We start from the raw sequence: 13,056 nt of genomic DNA on the forward strand, positions 1-13,056 counted from the left end.
ATAAATTAATTACCTTGATGTACTAAAATCTCTAAATTGAAATGAAAATGAAAAAATACATTAAAATAAAAAAAAACTATAAAAACATTACTAATAAAAATGACAAAAACAACTAAATTACAAAAACTAAACAAAAACTTATTCAAAATATTAACAAATACAATAGTTTGTCACTGATATTAAAATAATTGCAAGTATGTCAACTTATTCTACTTACCAGAACCAGTCTGCTAATACTCTAATGACTGCTAGTTGACATTGTTGCAGAGTCACTTACAGTCAGCAGAATTTCTAAGACCATCAAAATGTGTAATGAAACAGGTTTAATAACTCAGACATAAGCTCTGCATTTATTCTCAATCATTTTTGTTTTTATTTTATTTTTTTTAAGAAGCATGCAAGGGAAAACACTGTAGCAAAAAATAAGCTCTGCAAAAGAAGGGGAAACGTTCCCTTTGTACTGTCCGCTGCTGACAAATGACAAATAAAAAGAGTTGCTCATCTCAAGAATAAGCAGTTTGGCATTGTGTCGTTAACCACAGACACACTTATGTATTAAACTCTATGAAGTGCCTGGGCTGTTCAGCCCGTAAGACAACTACACTGTCCTGGCTTTCCTAAAAAAAGCATAGTAAAAAAAGATAAACAGAAGTATGCCAGAAACGTAAATTCAACAAATACATTTCCTGTGCAAAAATTTCCGGCGCAAAGTGGATACTCGTATTGTGCACAAAATTTTCAAGCCGTCTTTAAAATGTTATTCAAATTTTATAAACTAAAACCAGTTTTCAAGATGTTTCTCTCAAACAAATAAACCATGCACAAAAAAAAAAAAAACGCAAAATCCTTACTTGGGTGCGCAAAAGAGCATGAACTGCAGGCATCTTGTTTTAGTTACAAAGCAAGATTTGAAAGTGTGTCTTTCAATAACTGCGTTACATTCACAAAATACATTTTTTAAATGTTTTGGGTGATGAATGAATTGTAATAAAAGATTATAATCATTCATCCCCACAAAAACTACTACTACATCGGTTTGCTTAAAAGAGCATGACTATCACAAAACCCTTAAAAACAAATTCTGACGTTTTTGTGAGTGTCTGTAAACATGTCTACAAAGGGCTCATCAAACACTTGTTCAAGTACTGGAGTATCTTTATGACCATGAGGAATGCTTTGGAAAGTGCCATATACAAACAAACAGCTTGACAGTCGCTTCCACTCTTTGCACGTTGTACATTGTCCAGACGGTAAAAACGAGCGAAATCTCCTTCAGTCTTAGTGCAGTTAGTTTAGTGAGCGGCATGGACCGGATACGCCAGCCGGACGTCCAGAGCCTGGTTGTGCTGTGCCAGGGAGGTGTGATGGTAGTGCATGACCAGATCCTTCAGAGACTTGTGGAGATCGAAGGGCTCGACGAAGCCGTAGCCGCGCTCCGTGTGGCGAATCACGCAGTGCCTCACCTGGCTGCCAACCCTGCGGATGAAGAGACAAGAGCAGGGTTAGGGAGGCTGGAACCAACACCAAATATTCACCTAAATTAAAAACTAAAACTGAAACCAGAAACATGATGCATTGCTATAAAACTAACTAAAATCATCCCAAGATATTTTCTTTTTTGTTTTTATAGACCAGTGCTACGTCCCAATTCGCCTACTTGTACTATGCCTTTTTGCGAAGAAAAGGTACATACTTTTAAGTATGTAGCAGAATAGTAGGCAAGCTTTGGGACATACTACTTCGTCATAGCTGCATCTTTAACGGACGCTCTGTTGCTTAGTTACGTGCATCCTGTAACTGTTTAAACTGCCCTGTCAATCATCTTGTCACAGTTCACATTTCGTTTTATTTAATTTCCTACTGTATTGGAGAGAAATGAAAAGGCATGTTAATCTGCGAGTCGCGGGTCTATCATGACGAGAACTCTCTTCATATGTTTGCATATGTAATGTAAATGTAATAGTTGTGGAATGCAATGCAGTCAATCTATACTAATAGGAATGCACTGCATTCTCATGCATTTAAAAGTTAATGACCAAACGTATCATTATAAAAGTTCACAATGTTGCTGCAGATGAAATATAACGTGCATAACATTAAATAAATATATTTTTAAATCAAGTTAGACATTGTCTATTTATCACGTAAACCCCTTTCACTACCTGTCAGTCGGTCTTGCATATCCGCCATGTTTGTAGTTTTTAAACACTTTTTATGCATGTTTGTAGTTCTAAATGAATGTGGTTCTAAGCAATGTGTTGTGGGCAATATTAGCCGTAAGAGTGCGCATCGATCTGCGCTTCGAATTTTAATCTCAAGTAGTAGGCCATACTCTTGGCATACTCTTCTCAACATATTATGATTTGGGACATACTAATTCTATTTTCGAATACCATTTAGGATGGATAATATGCAAACTGGGACGCAGCACAAATATGCACAGCTCCAGACACCCCTAAAATGTAATTGGCCACCCTAGGTGCCATTGTGAAATTCTACACTTATGATTGGCTATCTCCCAGTTCAGAGGCGGGGCTTTTAAAAAAAATCATAGCAGGAAAGAGACCAGGACTGACAGTGAAGGAATAATCGGTGACTAATGGAGAAGTACCACTTTATTGGACTTTGAACTTTTAAATGTCAATTTAGTTGCACTTTTTGTATGGCAGAATTAAATTATGATCGAAGCTCAACAATTGTATAATAGCATAAACGAGTGAAGAGCTCCTTCATTTGTACAAATATTTATGAACGTTATTAGAAGCAAACATCACTGTTACACATATTGTCTATAAAATATGGAGAAAGATGTTCTATTATCTGCCAATGAGGTATGAAAAATGATCTTAATTTAAAGGGAAAACAAGATTATTTTATTGCCCCACTAGCAGATATTTTTTCTTGTTTTAGACAACAACAATTTTGATACAAAACAAAACTTAATATCTTGTGCTATTTTGCGTCTCAAGTAAAAGTATGAAAATCTTTTTTTTGCCGTGGTAAAGAGTCTTTAGACTAGTTTTGCAACGCTTGATTATCTCATGATGTGAGAGTATGAATTTTAAGATGTTTATTTGATGTTTTAATAGCATCTCTTATTAAAATGTTGACAAAAAAAACTCTTAAAATTAATTAATTTCAGTTCTTTTCCAGAGATAGTTCACCAACAAATGAAGATTATGTCTCCCTCTCATGACATTACAAAACTGTATGACTTTCTTATCTCTGTGGAACACAAAAGAGGATATTTTGAGAAATGTCTGTGTTTTTATTTGTTGTTTTTTTTTCCATACATTGAAAGTCCGTGCACAACAAAACTGCTTGGTTAAGAATGTCTTTTTTTTTTTTTTAATATCTTCTGTGTTTTGCAAAAAAAAAAAAGTCATGCAGATTTAAAGGAATATGAGGGTAAGTAAATGACAGAATTTATTTTCTGGGTAAACGTTCCCTTTAAGGTTGATTTATATCATGAATCTGTTAAATTTAATGAATCGGTTAACTGAAGAGGAATTCAACAATCGTTACATAATGCAAACTGTGACTGGCTGCTTTACTCCAGTCTAAGTGGATGGTTTTTGGCCAGAATAGGATGCAACATGGAGAAGACACCAAAAACAAGTCTTCATATATGAGTCTATAGACTCTAAAGGTGAGAGGACATTTCGATTTTGTGCCAATTAAGAAACAAACAGGAATGCATTGATGACTTACACCACAGAGCAGGCGTAACAGTCCTTGGTGCTGCTGTTGCGGATGAGGAAAGCTCCAGACGGTTTCCCACGCAGCAGCTCCTCTGCCTGCCGTCGACCGAGATCTCCTACAAACCAGCTCTCCTCCTCCAGCAGCTCCACGCTCTTCTCACGCTCCTCTTTTGCCTCACGTGCAGACCTGAGAAAACAACCACTCAATAAGCAAAAACCTCAGATTTGTTTTTTTTAGCTCAACGAGAGCACCTCGATTTGTCTTCTAAATGCCAGTTCCTGTTCACCGGATATTGTCCCTTTGTCTCTACAGACCTTACAGACCTATTGCATCAGACAGCAGCCAGACGTGTCCCCACTTGCTCCCTTCGACTTCATTAATAAAACACGGAAATTAAATGGCTTCAGAAGGTGCCTTATATTCTTATATAGACTTGGATGGATGGGATCTGTCGACTGCAGCCACCCGGGACTCTATTAACTGCATAGAAATGTACTAACAACCACTAAGCACAGCAGCAACTATACCAACTATACATATAACAACATCCTGATTTTTCCCTGGCAAGCCACATTCAATGATCACATTACCAAACTTCATTTCTCTTTCAGTACTGCTGTGATTAATTAAACACTCACTCTTTCAGCTCACTGTGGACTGTCTCTGGGAAATCCTTGCAAGAGTTCTCTTGAGAATAACACTGTTCTCCAGAGATCTCCGTCATGCTGACGGCCTCAAATGTTTTTCTCCTTTGGATTTCCTGTAAAGCAACAGGGATAATCTTAGAAAAGCAATGCATCTGATATGCTTGATATACATTTATTCCTCTTTGAAATCATTGCCTTTAAAACTAACTAAAATAAAAAATAAAACCAAAAATTGAGCAAAATTTAGTTTTCATATTCAGTTTCCAAGTGTGTGTGCATGAGCGGTTGCAGCATTGAAGCCAATCATAGACGCGTCTGTTGAAGGCGTAAATTGCCAATGCAATTTTAAATTATTCATGATAAGCTCTATACGGCTCAAAACAGAGTTTGATTAAAGCGCAAGCTCACTAAGCAGCTTTATACACTTGCAAGTCCTCTCATTATACTATATTATATTATAAATCAGTGTTGGCTGAATATGCTTAGCTTTGAAATCCTCTTCACTTATAAAACATTTTTGTTCCTAGTTGGCAGTGATTATAAATACATTTATCTGTAAATAATGAATAATATATCAGTTAAATCTATACTACATTATGTATATTTCTATGTAGTTATATATATATATATATATATATAGATGAGTTATTTTAGTAATTATTACTTCTTTATTTTTTGTTTTAAGAATTTTTTTTAATAATTACTGTGCTTAATGTAATTAAGAAAAAAAATAAAATATATTAAAAGAAAACAAATAAATAACTACATATTATTGTTTTTTTAATATAAAAACTAATACAAACTACGAAAGAGATTGAAGAATATACTAAAACCAAAACAGAAATTCAGTTGCGAATTGAAAATAATATAAAAAATAATTGAAAAAGCAATAGTATAATAACACTGATGGCTTACCTGTAATAATGTAGTGCAAGCATCATACAGCTGGTCATACTCCGCTGTCTTTTGAAACAGTCTTAAACATTCATGGAGCTTCTCTCTGGTTGCACTCAAAAACTCTTCCTTCACAGGTAGATCCTGAAAATGCAATGTGTTTAATCACTTAAAGGTGTTCACTTGTTGGAGAATAAATAAATAAATACATAAACAAAAGATGCCTTTCAGCTAAGATGGTCTTCATCATGAGACTCACAGAAAAGGTGCGAAGCGGGTCACAGTGGGACACGGGATAAGCCAGCGTGACATCCAGCCAGCTGTTGTACTGGACTAAGCTCCTGTGCCTGTAGTAAGATATCAGCTCCGGCACAGAGCTGAAGGTCAGAGGCTCGGAGAACCCAAACTTCCCATCTTGATGGTGGATCCTAATGAGTTTGTTGGTGCCATTGTTCCTGAGGGGATTTCGAGAAGCACTTTCACACATACAGCCTTTTCTGTAAATGCAATGCTATTTCACTGTAGAAGTCACCCTTTGGTGAAATGCCAACAAATCATATCTGGCAGCTTAAGAAGTTGTAACATTGTTGAAAACATTTGATAGTGACGCTATTTGTGAACTAAGCCATGAGATGATCTTAATAGCAAATTACATTTATGAAAATTCAAGGTTAGGATAAGAGAGTCAATTGTCTATACAGAGCAAAATAAATGCTGTAAAATTAGCAGCGGCCGTGTAAAATATTTGAGTAATACTACTTCACTGCTATAGTTAATTATTTTGGGGAATCTGTTTTTTATTTAAGTTCTGTTAAATCTTGTGGCATTTACATTTATACAATAATAATTTCTACTCCATTTCATGCAGACTTAAAAGTACAAAGCACATACGACGCATGTATGTGTCATATTTGTGACTAATGTGACTTTAAAAAACAGGGCTGAGTAAATAATGACAGAATGTTCATTTTTGGATGAATAATCACTTTCAGACAAAGACTTTAAACTATAGTAATGTGTTTTTATAATAAAATCACTGTAGATTGATGAACGTGAGTCAAGTGTGAACCGAGTGCATGATTAGTCTTGATTACTAGTCTAAAAATAACTATTCAAATGTCAATCCAGTGTAAAATCATCTGAAAATACTCAAGGAACAGCTTTCAGGATGTTGGGTTTCTTTAACATCTGCTGTGTCCTGGAGTTTTACATGAGAAAATCATGGTCATTTTTGTCCAGTTTCTGCATCAAAAATACTAAAATGAGAAAATCTCTACTGCCGTTTTCAATTTAAAAAGCTTTAACTCTTGAATATTTAAGTACAATTAAATGTAGATGCTTTTTACTTTCACTCAAGTATTTTTGGAATAGGTACAACGAGTAAACATTTTACATGTCTTTAACTTAAGTGCAGTTTTTCAGTATATTTTACACCCCTGCTAATTAAACTGATGCTAAAACACTAGCTAATCACATCACAGTTTCAATGGCATGTTGGGCTAATGTGTAGCAAGCAAAATGGACAAAAGTCTGTCTCATGTGTGAAAGTGGCTAATGATAGGTTGGCCACTGTTGCTAATACACTTAACTGCGGTGTTTTCAACAAAGCGGGAATCCTGAAACATGCAATCCTTACCTAACAGTCAATGTATACTCTCCCTGCTGCTTGCAGGAAGCATTTCGGACCAGGAAAGCCCCATCAGGCATGCCGTGCAGAATTTCATTCACCTCCTCCCTAATGGTTCGACACCAGTGGAGTTTGATTGTAAGTGGTATTCATTGAATAAAAACCGATAAAGCCATAAATACGAAGACTAAATGCTTTAAAGAAAAACTAAATCTTACCTCGATATATCAGCCCAGTACCACTCGGCCTCCTGTAATAAATCATTGGGCTCCATTTCTCTGAGGAGATGATCGTCGCTACTGATTTCTGGTTGAAGAAATATAATGTGAGACAATAGGATACTAAACAGTTCAGCAATTGTTACATTTCTAGCCTAGCTTTACTGGAAAACCTCCAGCTTTTTACAATAAATTTGTCAGGTTTTGGTCACTGGAAATTAAAAACAAAAACTACATTTCAAAAATATTATTTAAAAGAATGAACAAATTTATACCAAAATTTTAAAATGGATATTTAATATTCTGAGATGATTACATTTAAGTATTTAAACTATTTCACATGGAAAATATGATTAAGCGTTAACATTTTCGCCTTTCATCTTTGAAAAGATGAAATTTTTGTCAGTTTATATCCATTCATCATCATAATACAAACAAATTTACATTTAGTCATTTAGCAGACGCTTTCATCCAAAGCGACTTACAAATGAGGAGCAATCAAAATTAACAAAAAAGCAATATATATAACAAGTCTCAGTTAGCTTAACGCAGTATCAAGGTTTTTTTTTTTTTATTATCATTATATATTAAATAAAAAGAAAACAGGTAGAATAGAAAAAGAATAGAGCAAGCTAGTGTTAGAGGCCTTTTTTGCTTTATTTGTTAATTGTATAATAAATAAAAGAAAATAAACAGATAAAATACAGAAGCTAGTGTTAGTTGTTGTTTTTAAAGAAAACAAGCAGTTAGTAAATGAATAGAGTGGGCAGGTCTAAAAGGGGCAGGTTTTTTTTTTTTTTTTTTTTTTTTTAAAGACTGGAATTATAATAGAGAGTGCTAATTGTTGAACACAAACTATAGAGAACAAAAAAAGTAGTATAATAGTGTAAATATCGAAAGGTGTATGCGGAGGGGAAAGAGGCAGCGGCAGCCACGACTTCTTTATGGAAAGCAGATAGTGAGCAGACACAGAAATATTCATTCTGGCCTACTCTCTCGTGAAATACTGTTGTTAACCAGATACAGTACGCCTGTCCTGAGCTATGAAGTGACAGCTGTGGACGCTCAGGATTTCCCTGGGATTCCCGCTGGAGACTTTACCACTTCTACTATGGAGTAGGTTCAGATTTGTGAATATTTACAACATAACGTGACGCTGACCAGCGGGCCTCTACGATTGGCTGAACTAAAGACTTTGCGAGACTCATGAATACTAATCGAGTTAGGTGATTGGACGCTCAGGGTCTGTTACCAAGCAACGTCATCATTGCCTATTTAATATTCATGAGTTAGCGCTTCGCTATAGTAGGGTCGCTGGTTTGGTGGCCCGATATTCCTGCTCTGCTGACCTGAATGAACTCGGCGATGACATGTTGAGACATGCAGAACTCAACGAATAAAGAGCCCAAGACTGGTTAACTCACTTTTATATCATACGAACTAACTTTCACAAATGTTACCTTCACTGAATACTGATGGGTTGTCGTTCCCGTGATTAACGTAACGCTTGACACTTAGGTTGCGTTTGAACCAGAACAAAGGCAGAGTGACTTAAACAGAATAAACACCAAATATAACAAGATGAGACGAGAATAATACAGAAATAAAGTTACATACCAGTGCCAGCTGCGCTGACTCGACTCATTTCGATGTAGGAAAACGGTTCTGCAGACGATGACATCTTTTCTTCAACAATGGATCGTGTTGCAGAAGTGAATTAAGCCCTTTTAAATACTGTAAATCGTAACGTCCAATAGTTATAAACGACTGTCCGGTCGTTATATCTAAGATAACGACGTAAAAACGGCTTAACAATGTTAAAAAGGCGAAAAATGCCCGTATTTCTTGTCTTAATCCAAGTGTCCAGTCGTTATAATTTGGCAGGCAGTCATTCAAAATAAAACTTAGCAATAAAGCTTATAATCGTCTGCCAGAATAGCATACATGATCAGCACATTCATAACAGCATGTACTCATCTAAATATCCAAATGAACGGCGTGCTGAGAGTAAATCAAACTCTTATAAGGTTTGGGACGATTTAAGTGTCTGAGGACGATACCATTGATCTACGTGGGGAAAACTTTAAACAGGATGTCGTTGTGTTGTTGTTATTAATACTTTGTTGATATTATACTCTGCCTTTGATTTTGTAAGCATATTGGGTGAAATATATTTTATAAATCGTGTATTAATTATATCCACTTATTTAAAGCCACTCTTGTGTGAATGTTAGGAGTTTTCCCCCCCTCTCGCCGCAATTATGCTACGGTCCGTTTTTTGTCCTGCATTGTGCCGTTGGTACTTTTTTCGAACAACTTGTTCAAAGTCATAATTGTGAGTTGTATGCACACAAACACTGTCATTTATGAGGTTTAAGAAATAATAAAAATGTGTAAATGTGTAAAGAAAAATGACAAATGACGATTTTGAAGCTCTTAAATGTTTAAAAGGTCACGGTGCGTTTCGTGCCAGCTGCACATAGGGGGAGTTCCTTCAGTGAAGGGAACATTGTGTACTGTTGGCATTGTCTGCCTTTTGACAGTGAAAGTTGCACACTTAGATAACTAGTGTTCAAACACTAGTCCGGTTGAGCTCGCAAAGCAACATACTTCTCAAATACAAAAAAAAAAAAAAAAAAACGTGAACTGTGTTTGCATGATGCTATCTCAAAGAAGTCGATGACAGAACAGCTCAGAAATGCATTTCATAGACTGTTAAATAAGACTTTTTGATTGAATTTGTTTAGTGTTGTGTGCTTTAATATCAATTTTAATATGTAATAGGCTACAGAACTGCAAGACAAATATGACCTTGGACCACAAAACCAGTCATAAGGGTCCATTTTTTGAAATTGAGATTTAAGCATCGTTTGAAAGCTGAATAAATAAGCTTTCCATTTTTGTATGTTAGGATCGGACAATATTTGGCTGAGATACAACCATTTGAAAATCTGGAATCTGAGGGTGCAAAAAAATCTAAATATTGAGAAAATCGCCTTTAAAGTTGTCCAAATGAATTCTTAGCAATGCATATTACAAATCAGAAATTAAGTTTTGATATATTTACGGTAGGAAATTTACAAAATATCTTCATGGAACATGATCTTTATTTAATATCCTAATGATTTTTGGCATAAAAGAAAAATCGCTAATTTTGTTGGCTATTGCTACAAATATACCTGTGCTACTTATGACTGCTTTTGTGCTCCAGGGTCATAAATGTTATGTGCCTGGTTTAACTGGAAAGACCTTATAAGCAGTTGCCAGTTTTCTGTTCCTTCTTTGCAAGTAGGCTATTACAACAATGACAGTAATAATAACTAATGCATCAAACTGGTTTGTTTCAAGTCTATTCCTTCTGCATAATCTGTGAGCAGAAACTACATAACTAGCATCTCTTGGCAGAAGCTATGCAGTGAATGAAGCTGTAACCAGTTCCTCTGATCAAACCCTCATTAATGCTGAAATGCTTTTATAATATGTTCTATTCAATGTGATTTTTGTACCAACCTGTTATCATTTACAATTCTTCAAATGTAGTTCATCACAAACAAAAGCTGACCTCCTCTATAAGACATTTTATGTTTGTAAGGTTATCGCTCATAATATCTCATTTCAATATTTTATTTCATGTCAATAAACACCTTTACATATTGAGATGTCAGAATAGAACTGATGTTTATTTTTGCATTTATTTGATCATTTCCACAAATGACAGAATATGTTTATGCAGTCTCTACATACCGATACTGATAACATCAGTTTCAAACACATCTCTGGGTCAATTGACATTTCCCTTCCATTTAATGCAAACAAACGCATAATACAAACACACATGTATAATACAAACAATCCACTTTAAATGGAACAAAATATCATGGCTTTTGCTTTTGGCAGGATCACATTGCACTTTATAAGTGATACTGGGTCTATTTCTGGTCGTTTATGGAAAACTATGCCAAGATCAGGATGTGCGTATACTATCCAGAGCCATGGCCATTGTGTTTCCAGCTTCACAGCTTCATTTTGTCTCTGTTAGCAGGCAAAGATTAGAATATGAATCATTATATGTGCTTTGACCTCCATTGCAGTGCATTTGGTTGGTTTTAAGAGCCAGCCTCAGTTATGCTGCAAGCAGTAGTTTCCCTTGCTCTGGTTTTAGATACATGTTCTATATTTATTAATTTAGGGCATATTAAATATAAATGAAATTTGAAATTGGAAGACAGAATTTTGGTGAACTCTGTCTTCCGAACTCAAATTTCACTCGGCTTCATAGTTTTTGCTAAAAGAAACACAATAAAACCACACTGACATACTGTAAATTAAGGCAACGGTCACATTGTTTTTGTGTTTTGTAACAGTTACTGTGTGAATTTGACTGTGAAGTCACTAAAAAGCCTATAATGCACACTGAAAAAAAATGATTAATTGAATTTACTAAATTTTTAAGGCAAGTAGTTGCAATCAATTTATTTTAGCTACAATTAAACGACTAATCTCACTAACTTTCAACTAAATTTGTTTATTTAAATGTAGCTAAAATAAATTGTTTGCAACCACTTACCTTAAAAAAATTTGCATAAGTTTTTTCAGTGCATTTTTATCATAAATCACTGTAAATAAACAGCAGGCTGTGTGACAAGTAATGACAATGTCCACTACTGGGTCATGTGCACTATATTTTGCAAGAGAGACATTAACACAGTATACACACCAAACACAATTGTTAGTTAATACAAAATAGAATAATTTATGTCCCTATGGGCGTAACAATACAAAGGGGATTAAATTGTGCGAGAGACGTAAATTTAAATTGTATTTATTTACTGAGGTATATTATGTCACACTTCTCTAGCAAGATTCGTCTGTATGAAGACTTAATTTCTAATTTCTAGCGATTATCGCCGATTTGGTTGCACAGATACTATTTAAACTAAACTGAGCTAGACAATGACATCTCTGAATTCAATAATGAAATGCCTTTAACTGAAAATTGAGTGTTTAATCTTATCATTATACATTACTGACACTCTATCCTCCAATTTGATACTGTTAAGTGCTTTGATAGAATCTGTATTGTTAAAAGCACTATATAAATAAAGGTGACTTGACTTGAAGATGCTGCTCAGCGCAAATCCTTGAATGCATGTTCCGAAGTGAAATAAACTTCAACGGATTTTCCTGCTCAGGGAGCAATGCACACTGTGTAGGGAGCATGTCAATCGGAACACAGTTCATGCACATAGCTCTCTTCTAACCAGCTGGTTATCTGAATCAGGTGTGTGTTAACTAACCGAGACATGCAAAATATGCAGAGACGGGGGGCGCGAGGACTGGAATTGGGAACCTCTGGGCTACATCATGTGTCATTCACCAGTGAGAAAGCTTTACAGCACAGTTAGTAAAAGTACTACAATACCAGGATGGAAGATCCACGAAGGAAGATTGATGTTTGCTTGCCATTCTCTGTCTGCAATAATGTATGTCGTGAACGCGCTGATGACGTTTCCTGTCTGCGCGAACCGGGTGCGCAGAGGTATGCAAATACATACGTTGACAGGCAGGTAGGAAAGTTATTAAAAACGCTTGGACGAACATTTCTTGGTCCTACACCTTCCACAGAATATATAAATACAGATAAATGCATTTAGACCACTTACCTTAATGATTGCTACCGGGATGTGAGGAGACTTTCAACCAGCATAGCAAAAAATGTTTCTGAAGACAATCACCTATGGCACCTTTAACAAATGAAATCATTATTTCAAAACAGCGTTTTGTATTTACTCGGGTTGTCTTTGTGTAATATTAAAATTAGTTTGATCTGAATCATTCAAGTGTGTCAAAAAACAAAACAAAAAAAAAAAAGAGGAAGGGGGCAAAAACGTTTTCACACCACTGTGTATGTGTATTCATATACATATTTCCATTTCAGTTTTAGCTTAGTACATCAAGGTAAACAAAA

General features: G+C 35.3%; 1 protein-coding gene across 2 annotated transcripts; it reads right to left on the minus strand.

Moving 5' to 3' along the window:
- Positions 1 to 157: 157 nt before the first annotated feature.
- On the minus strand, positions 158 to 12,595 carry pik3r3a (phosphoinositide-3-kinase, regulatory subunit 3a (gamma)). 2 transcript variants are annotated; one of them, XM_058762022.1, is made up of 8 exons: positions 12,511 to 12,595; positions 7,089 to 7,176; positions 6,880 to 6,978; positions 5,503 to 5,698; positions 5,265 to 5,387; positions 4,341 to 4,462; positions 3,712 to 3,888; positions 158 to 1,476 (listed from the first exon to the last, which is right to left on the minus strand). In XM_058762022.1, exons 2-8 carry the CDS (start codon positions 7,142 to 7,144, stop codon positions 1,293 to 1,295), a joined length of 957 nt encoding a protein of 318 aa, XP_058618005.1. In that variant the 5' UTR covers positions 7,145 to 7,176; positions 12,511 to 12,595; the 3' UTR covers positions 158 to 1,292. The 2 variants fall into 2 exon arrangements, with proteins under 2 accessions (XP_058618005.1, XP_058617996.1); XM_058762013.1 differs by lacking the exon at positions 12,511 to 12,595 and adding an exon at positions 8,706 to 9,111 and having other exon boundaries at positions 159 to 1,476.
- Between the last annotated feature and the right edge of the window lie 461 nt (positions 12,596 to 13,056).

Source organism: Onychostoma macrolepis, chromosome 02, assembly GCF_012432095.1.
Source record: "Onychostoma macrolepis isolate SWU-2019 chromosome 02, ASM1243209v1, whole genome shotgun sequence".
Lineage (NCBI taxonomy): Eukaryota > Metazoa > Chordata > Actinopteri > Cypriniformes > Cyprinidae > Onychostoma > Onychostoma macrolepis.

Coding starts and splice junctions, on each gene's coding strand:
- pik3r3a (XM_058762013.1), bottom strand. CDS start 8,769: ATGTCATCGTCTGCAGAACCGTTTTCCTACATCGAAATGAGTCGAGTC. Junction 6,979..7,088: donor TACTGGGCTGATATATCGAG/GTAAGATTTAGT, acceptor TCGAACCATTAG/GGAGGAGGTGAATGAAATTC. Junction 5,388..5,502: donor ACCCGCTTCGCACCTTTTCT/GTGAGTCTCATG, acceptor TTGCATTTTCAG/GATCTACCTGTGAAGGAAGA.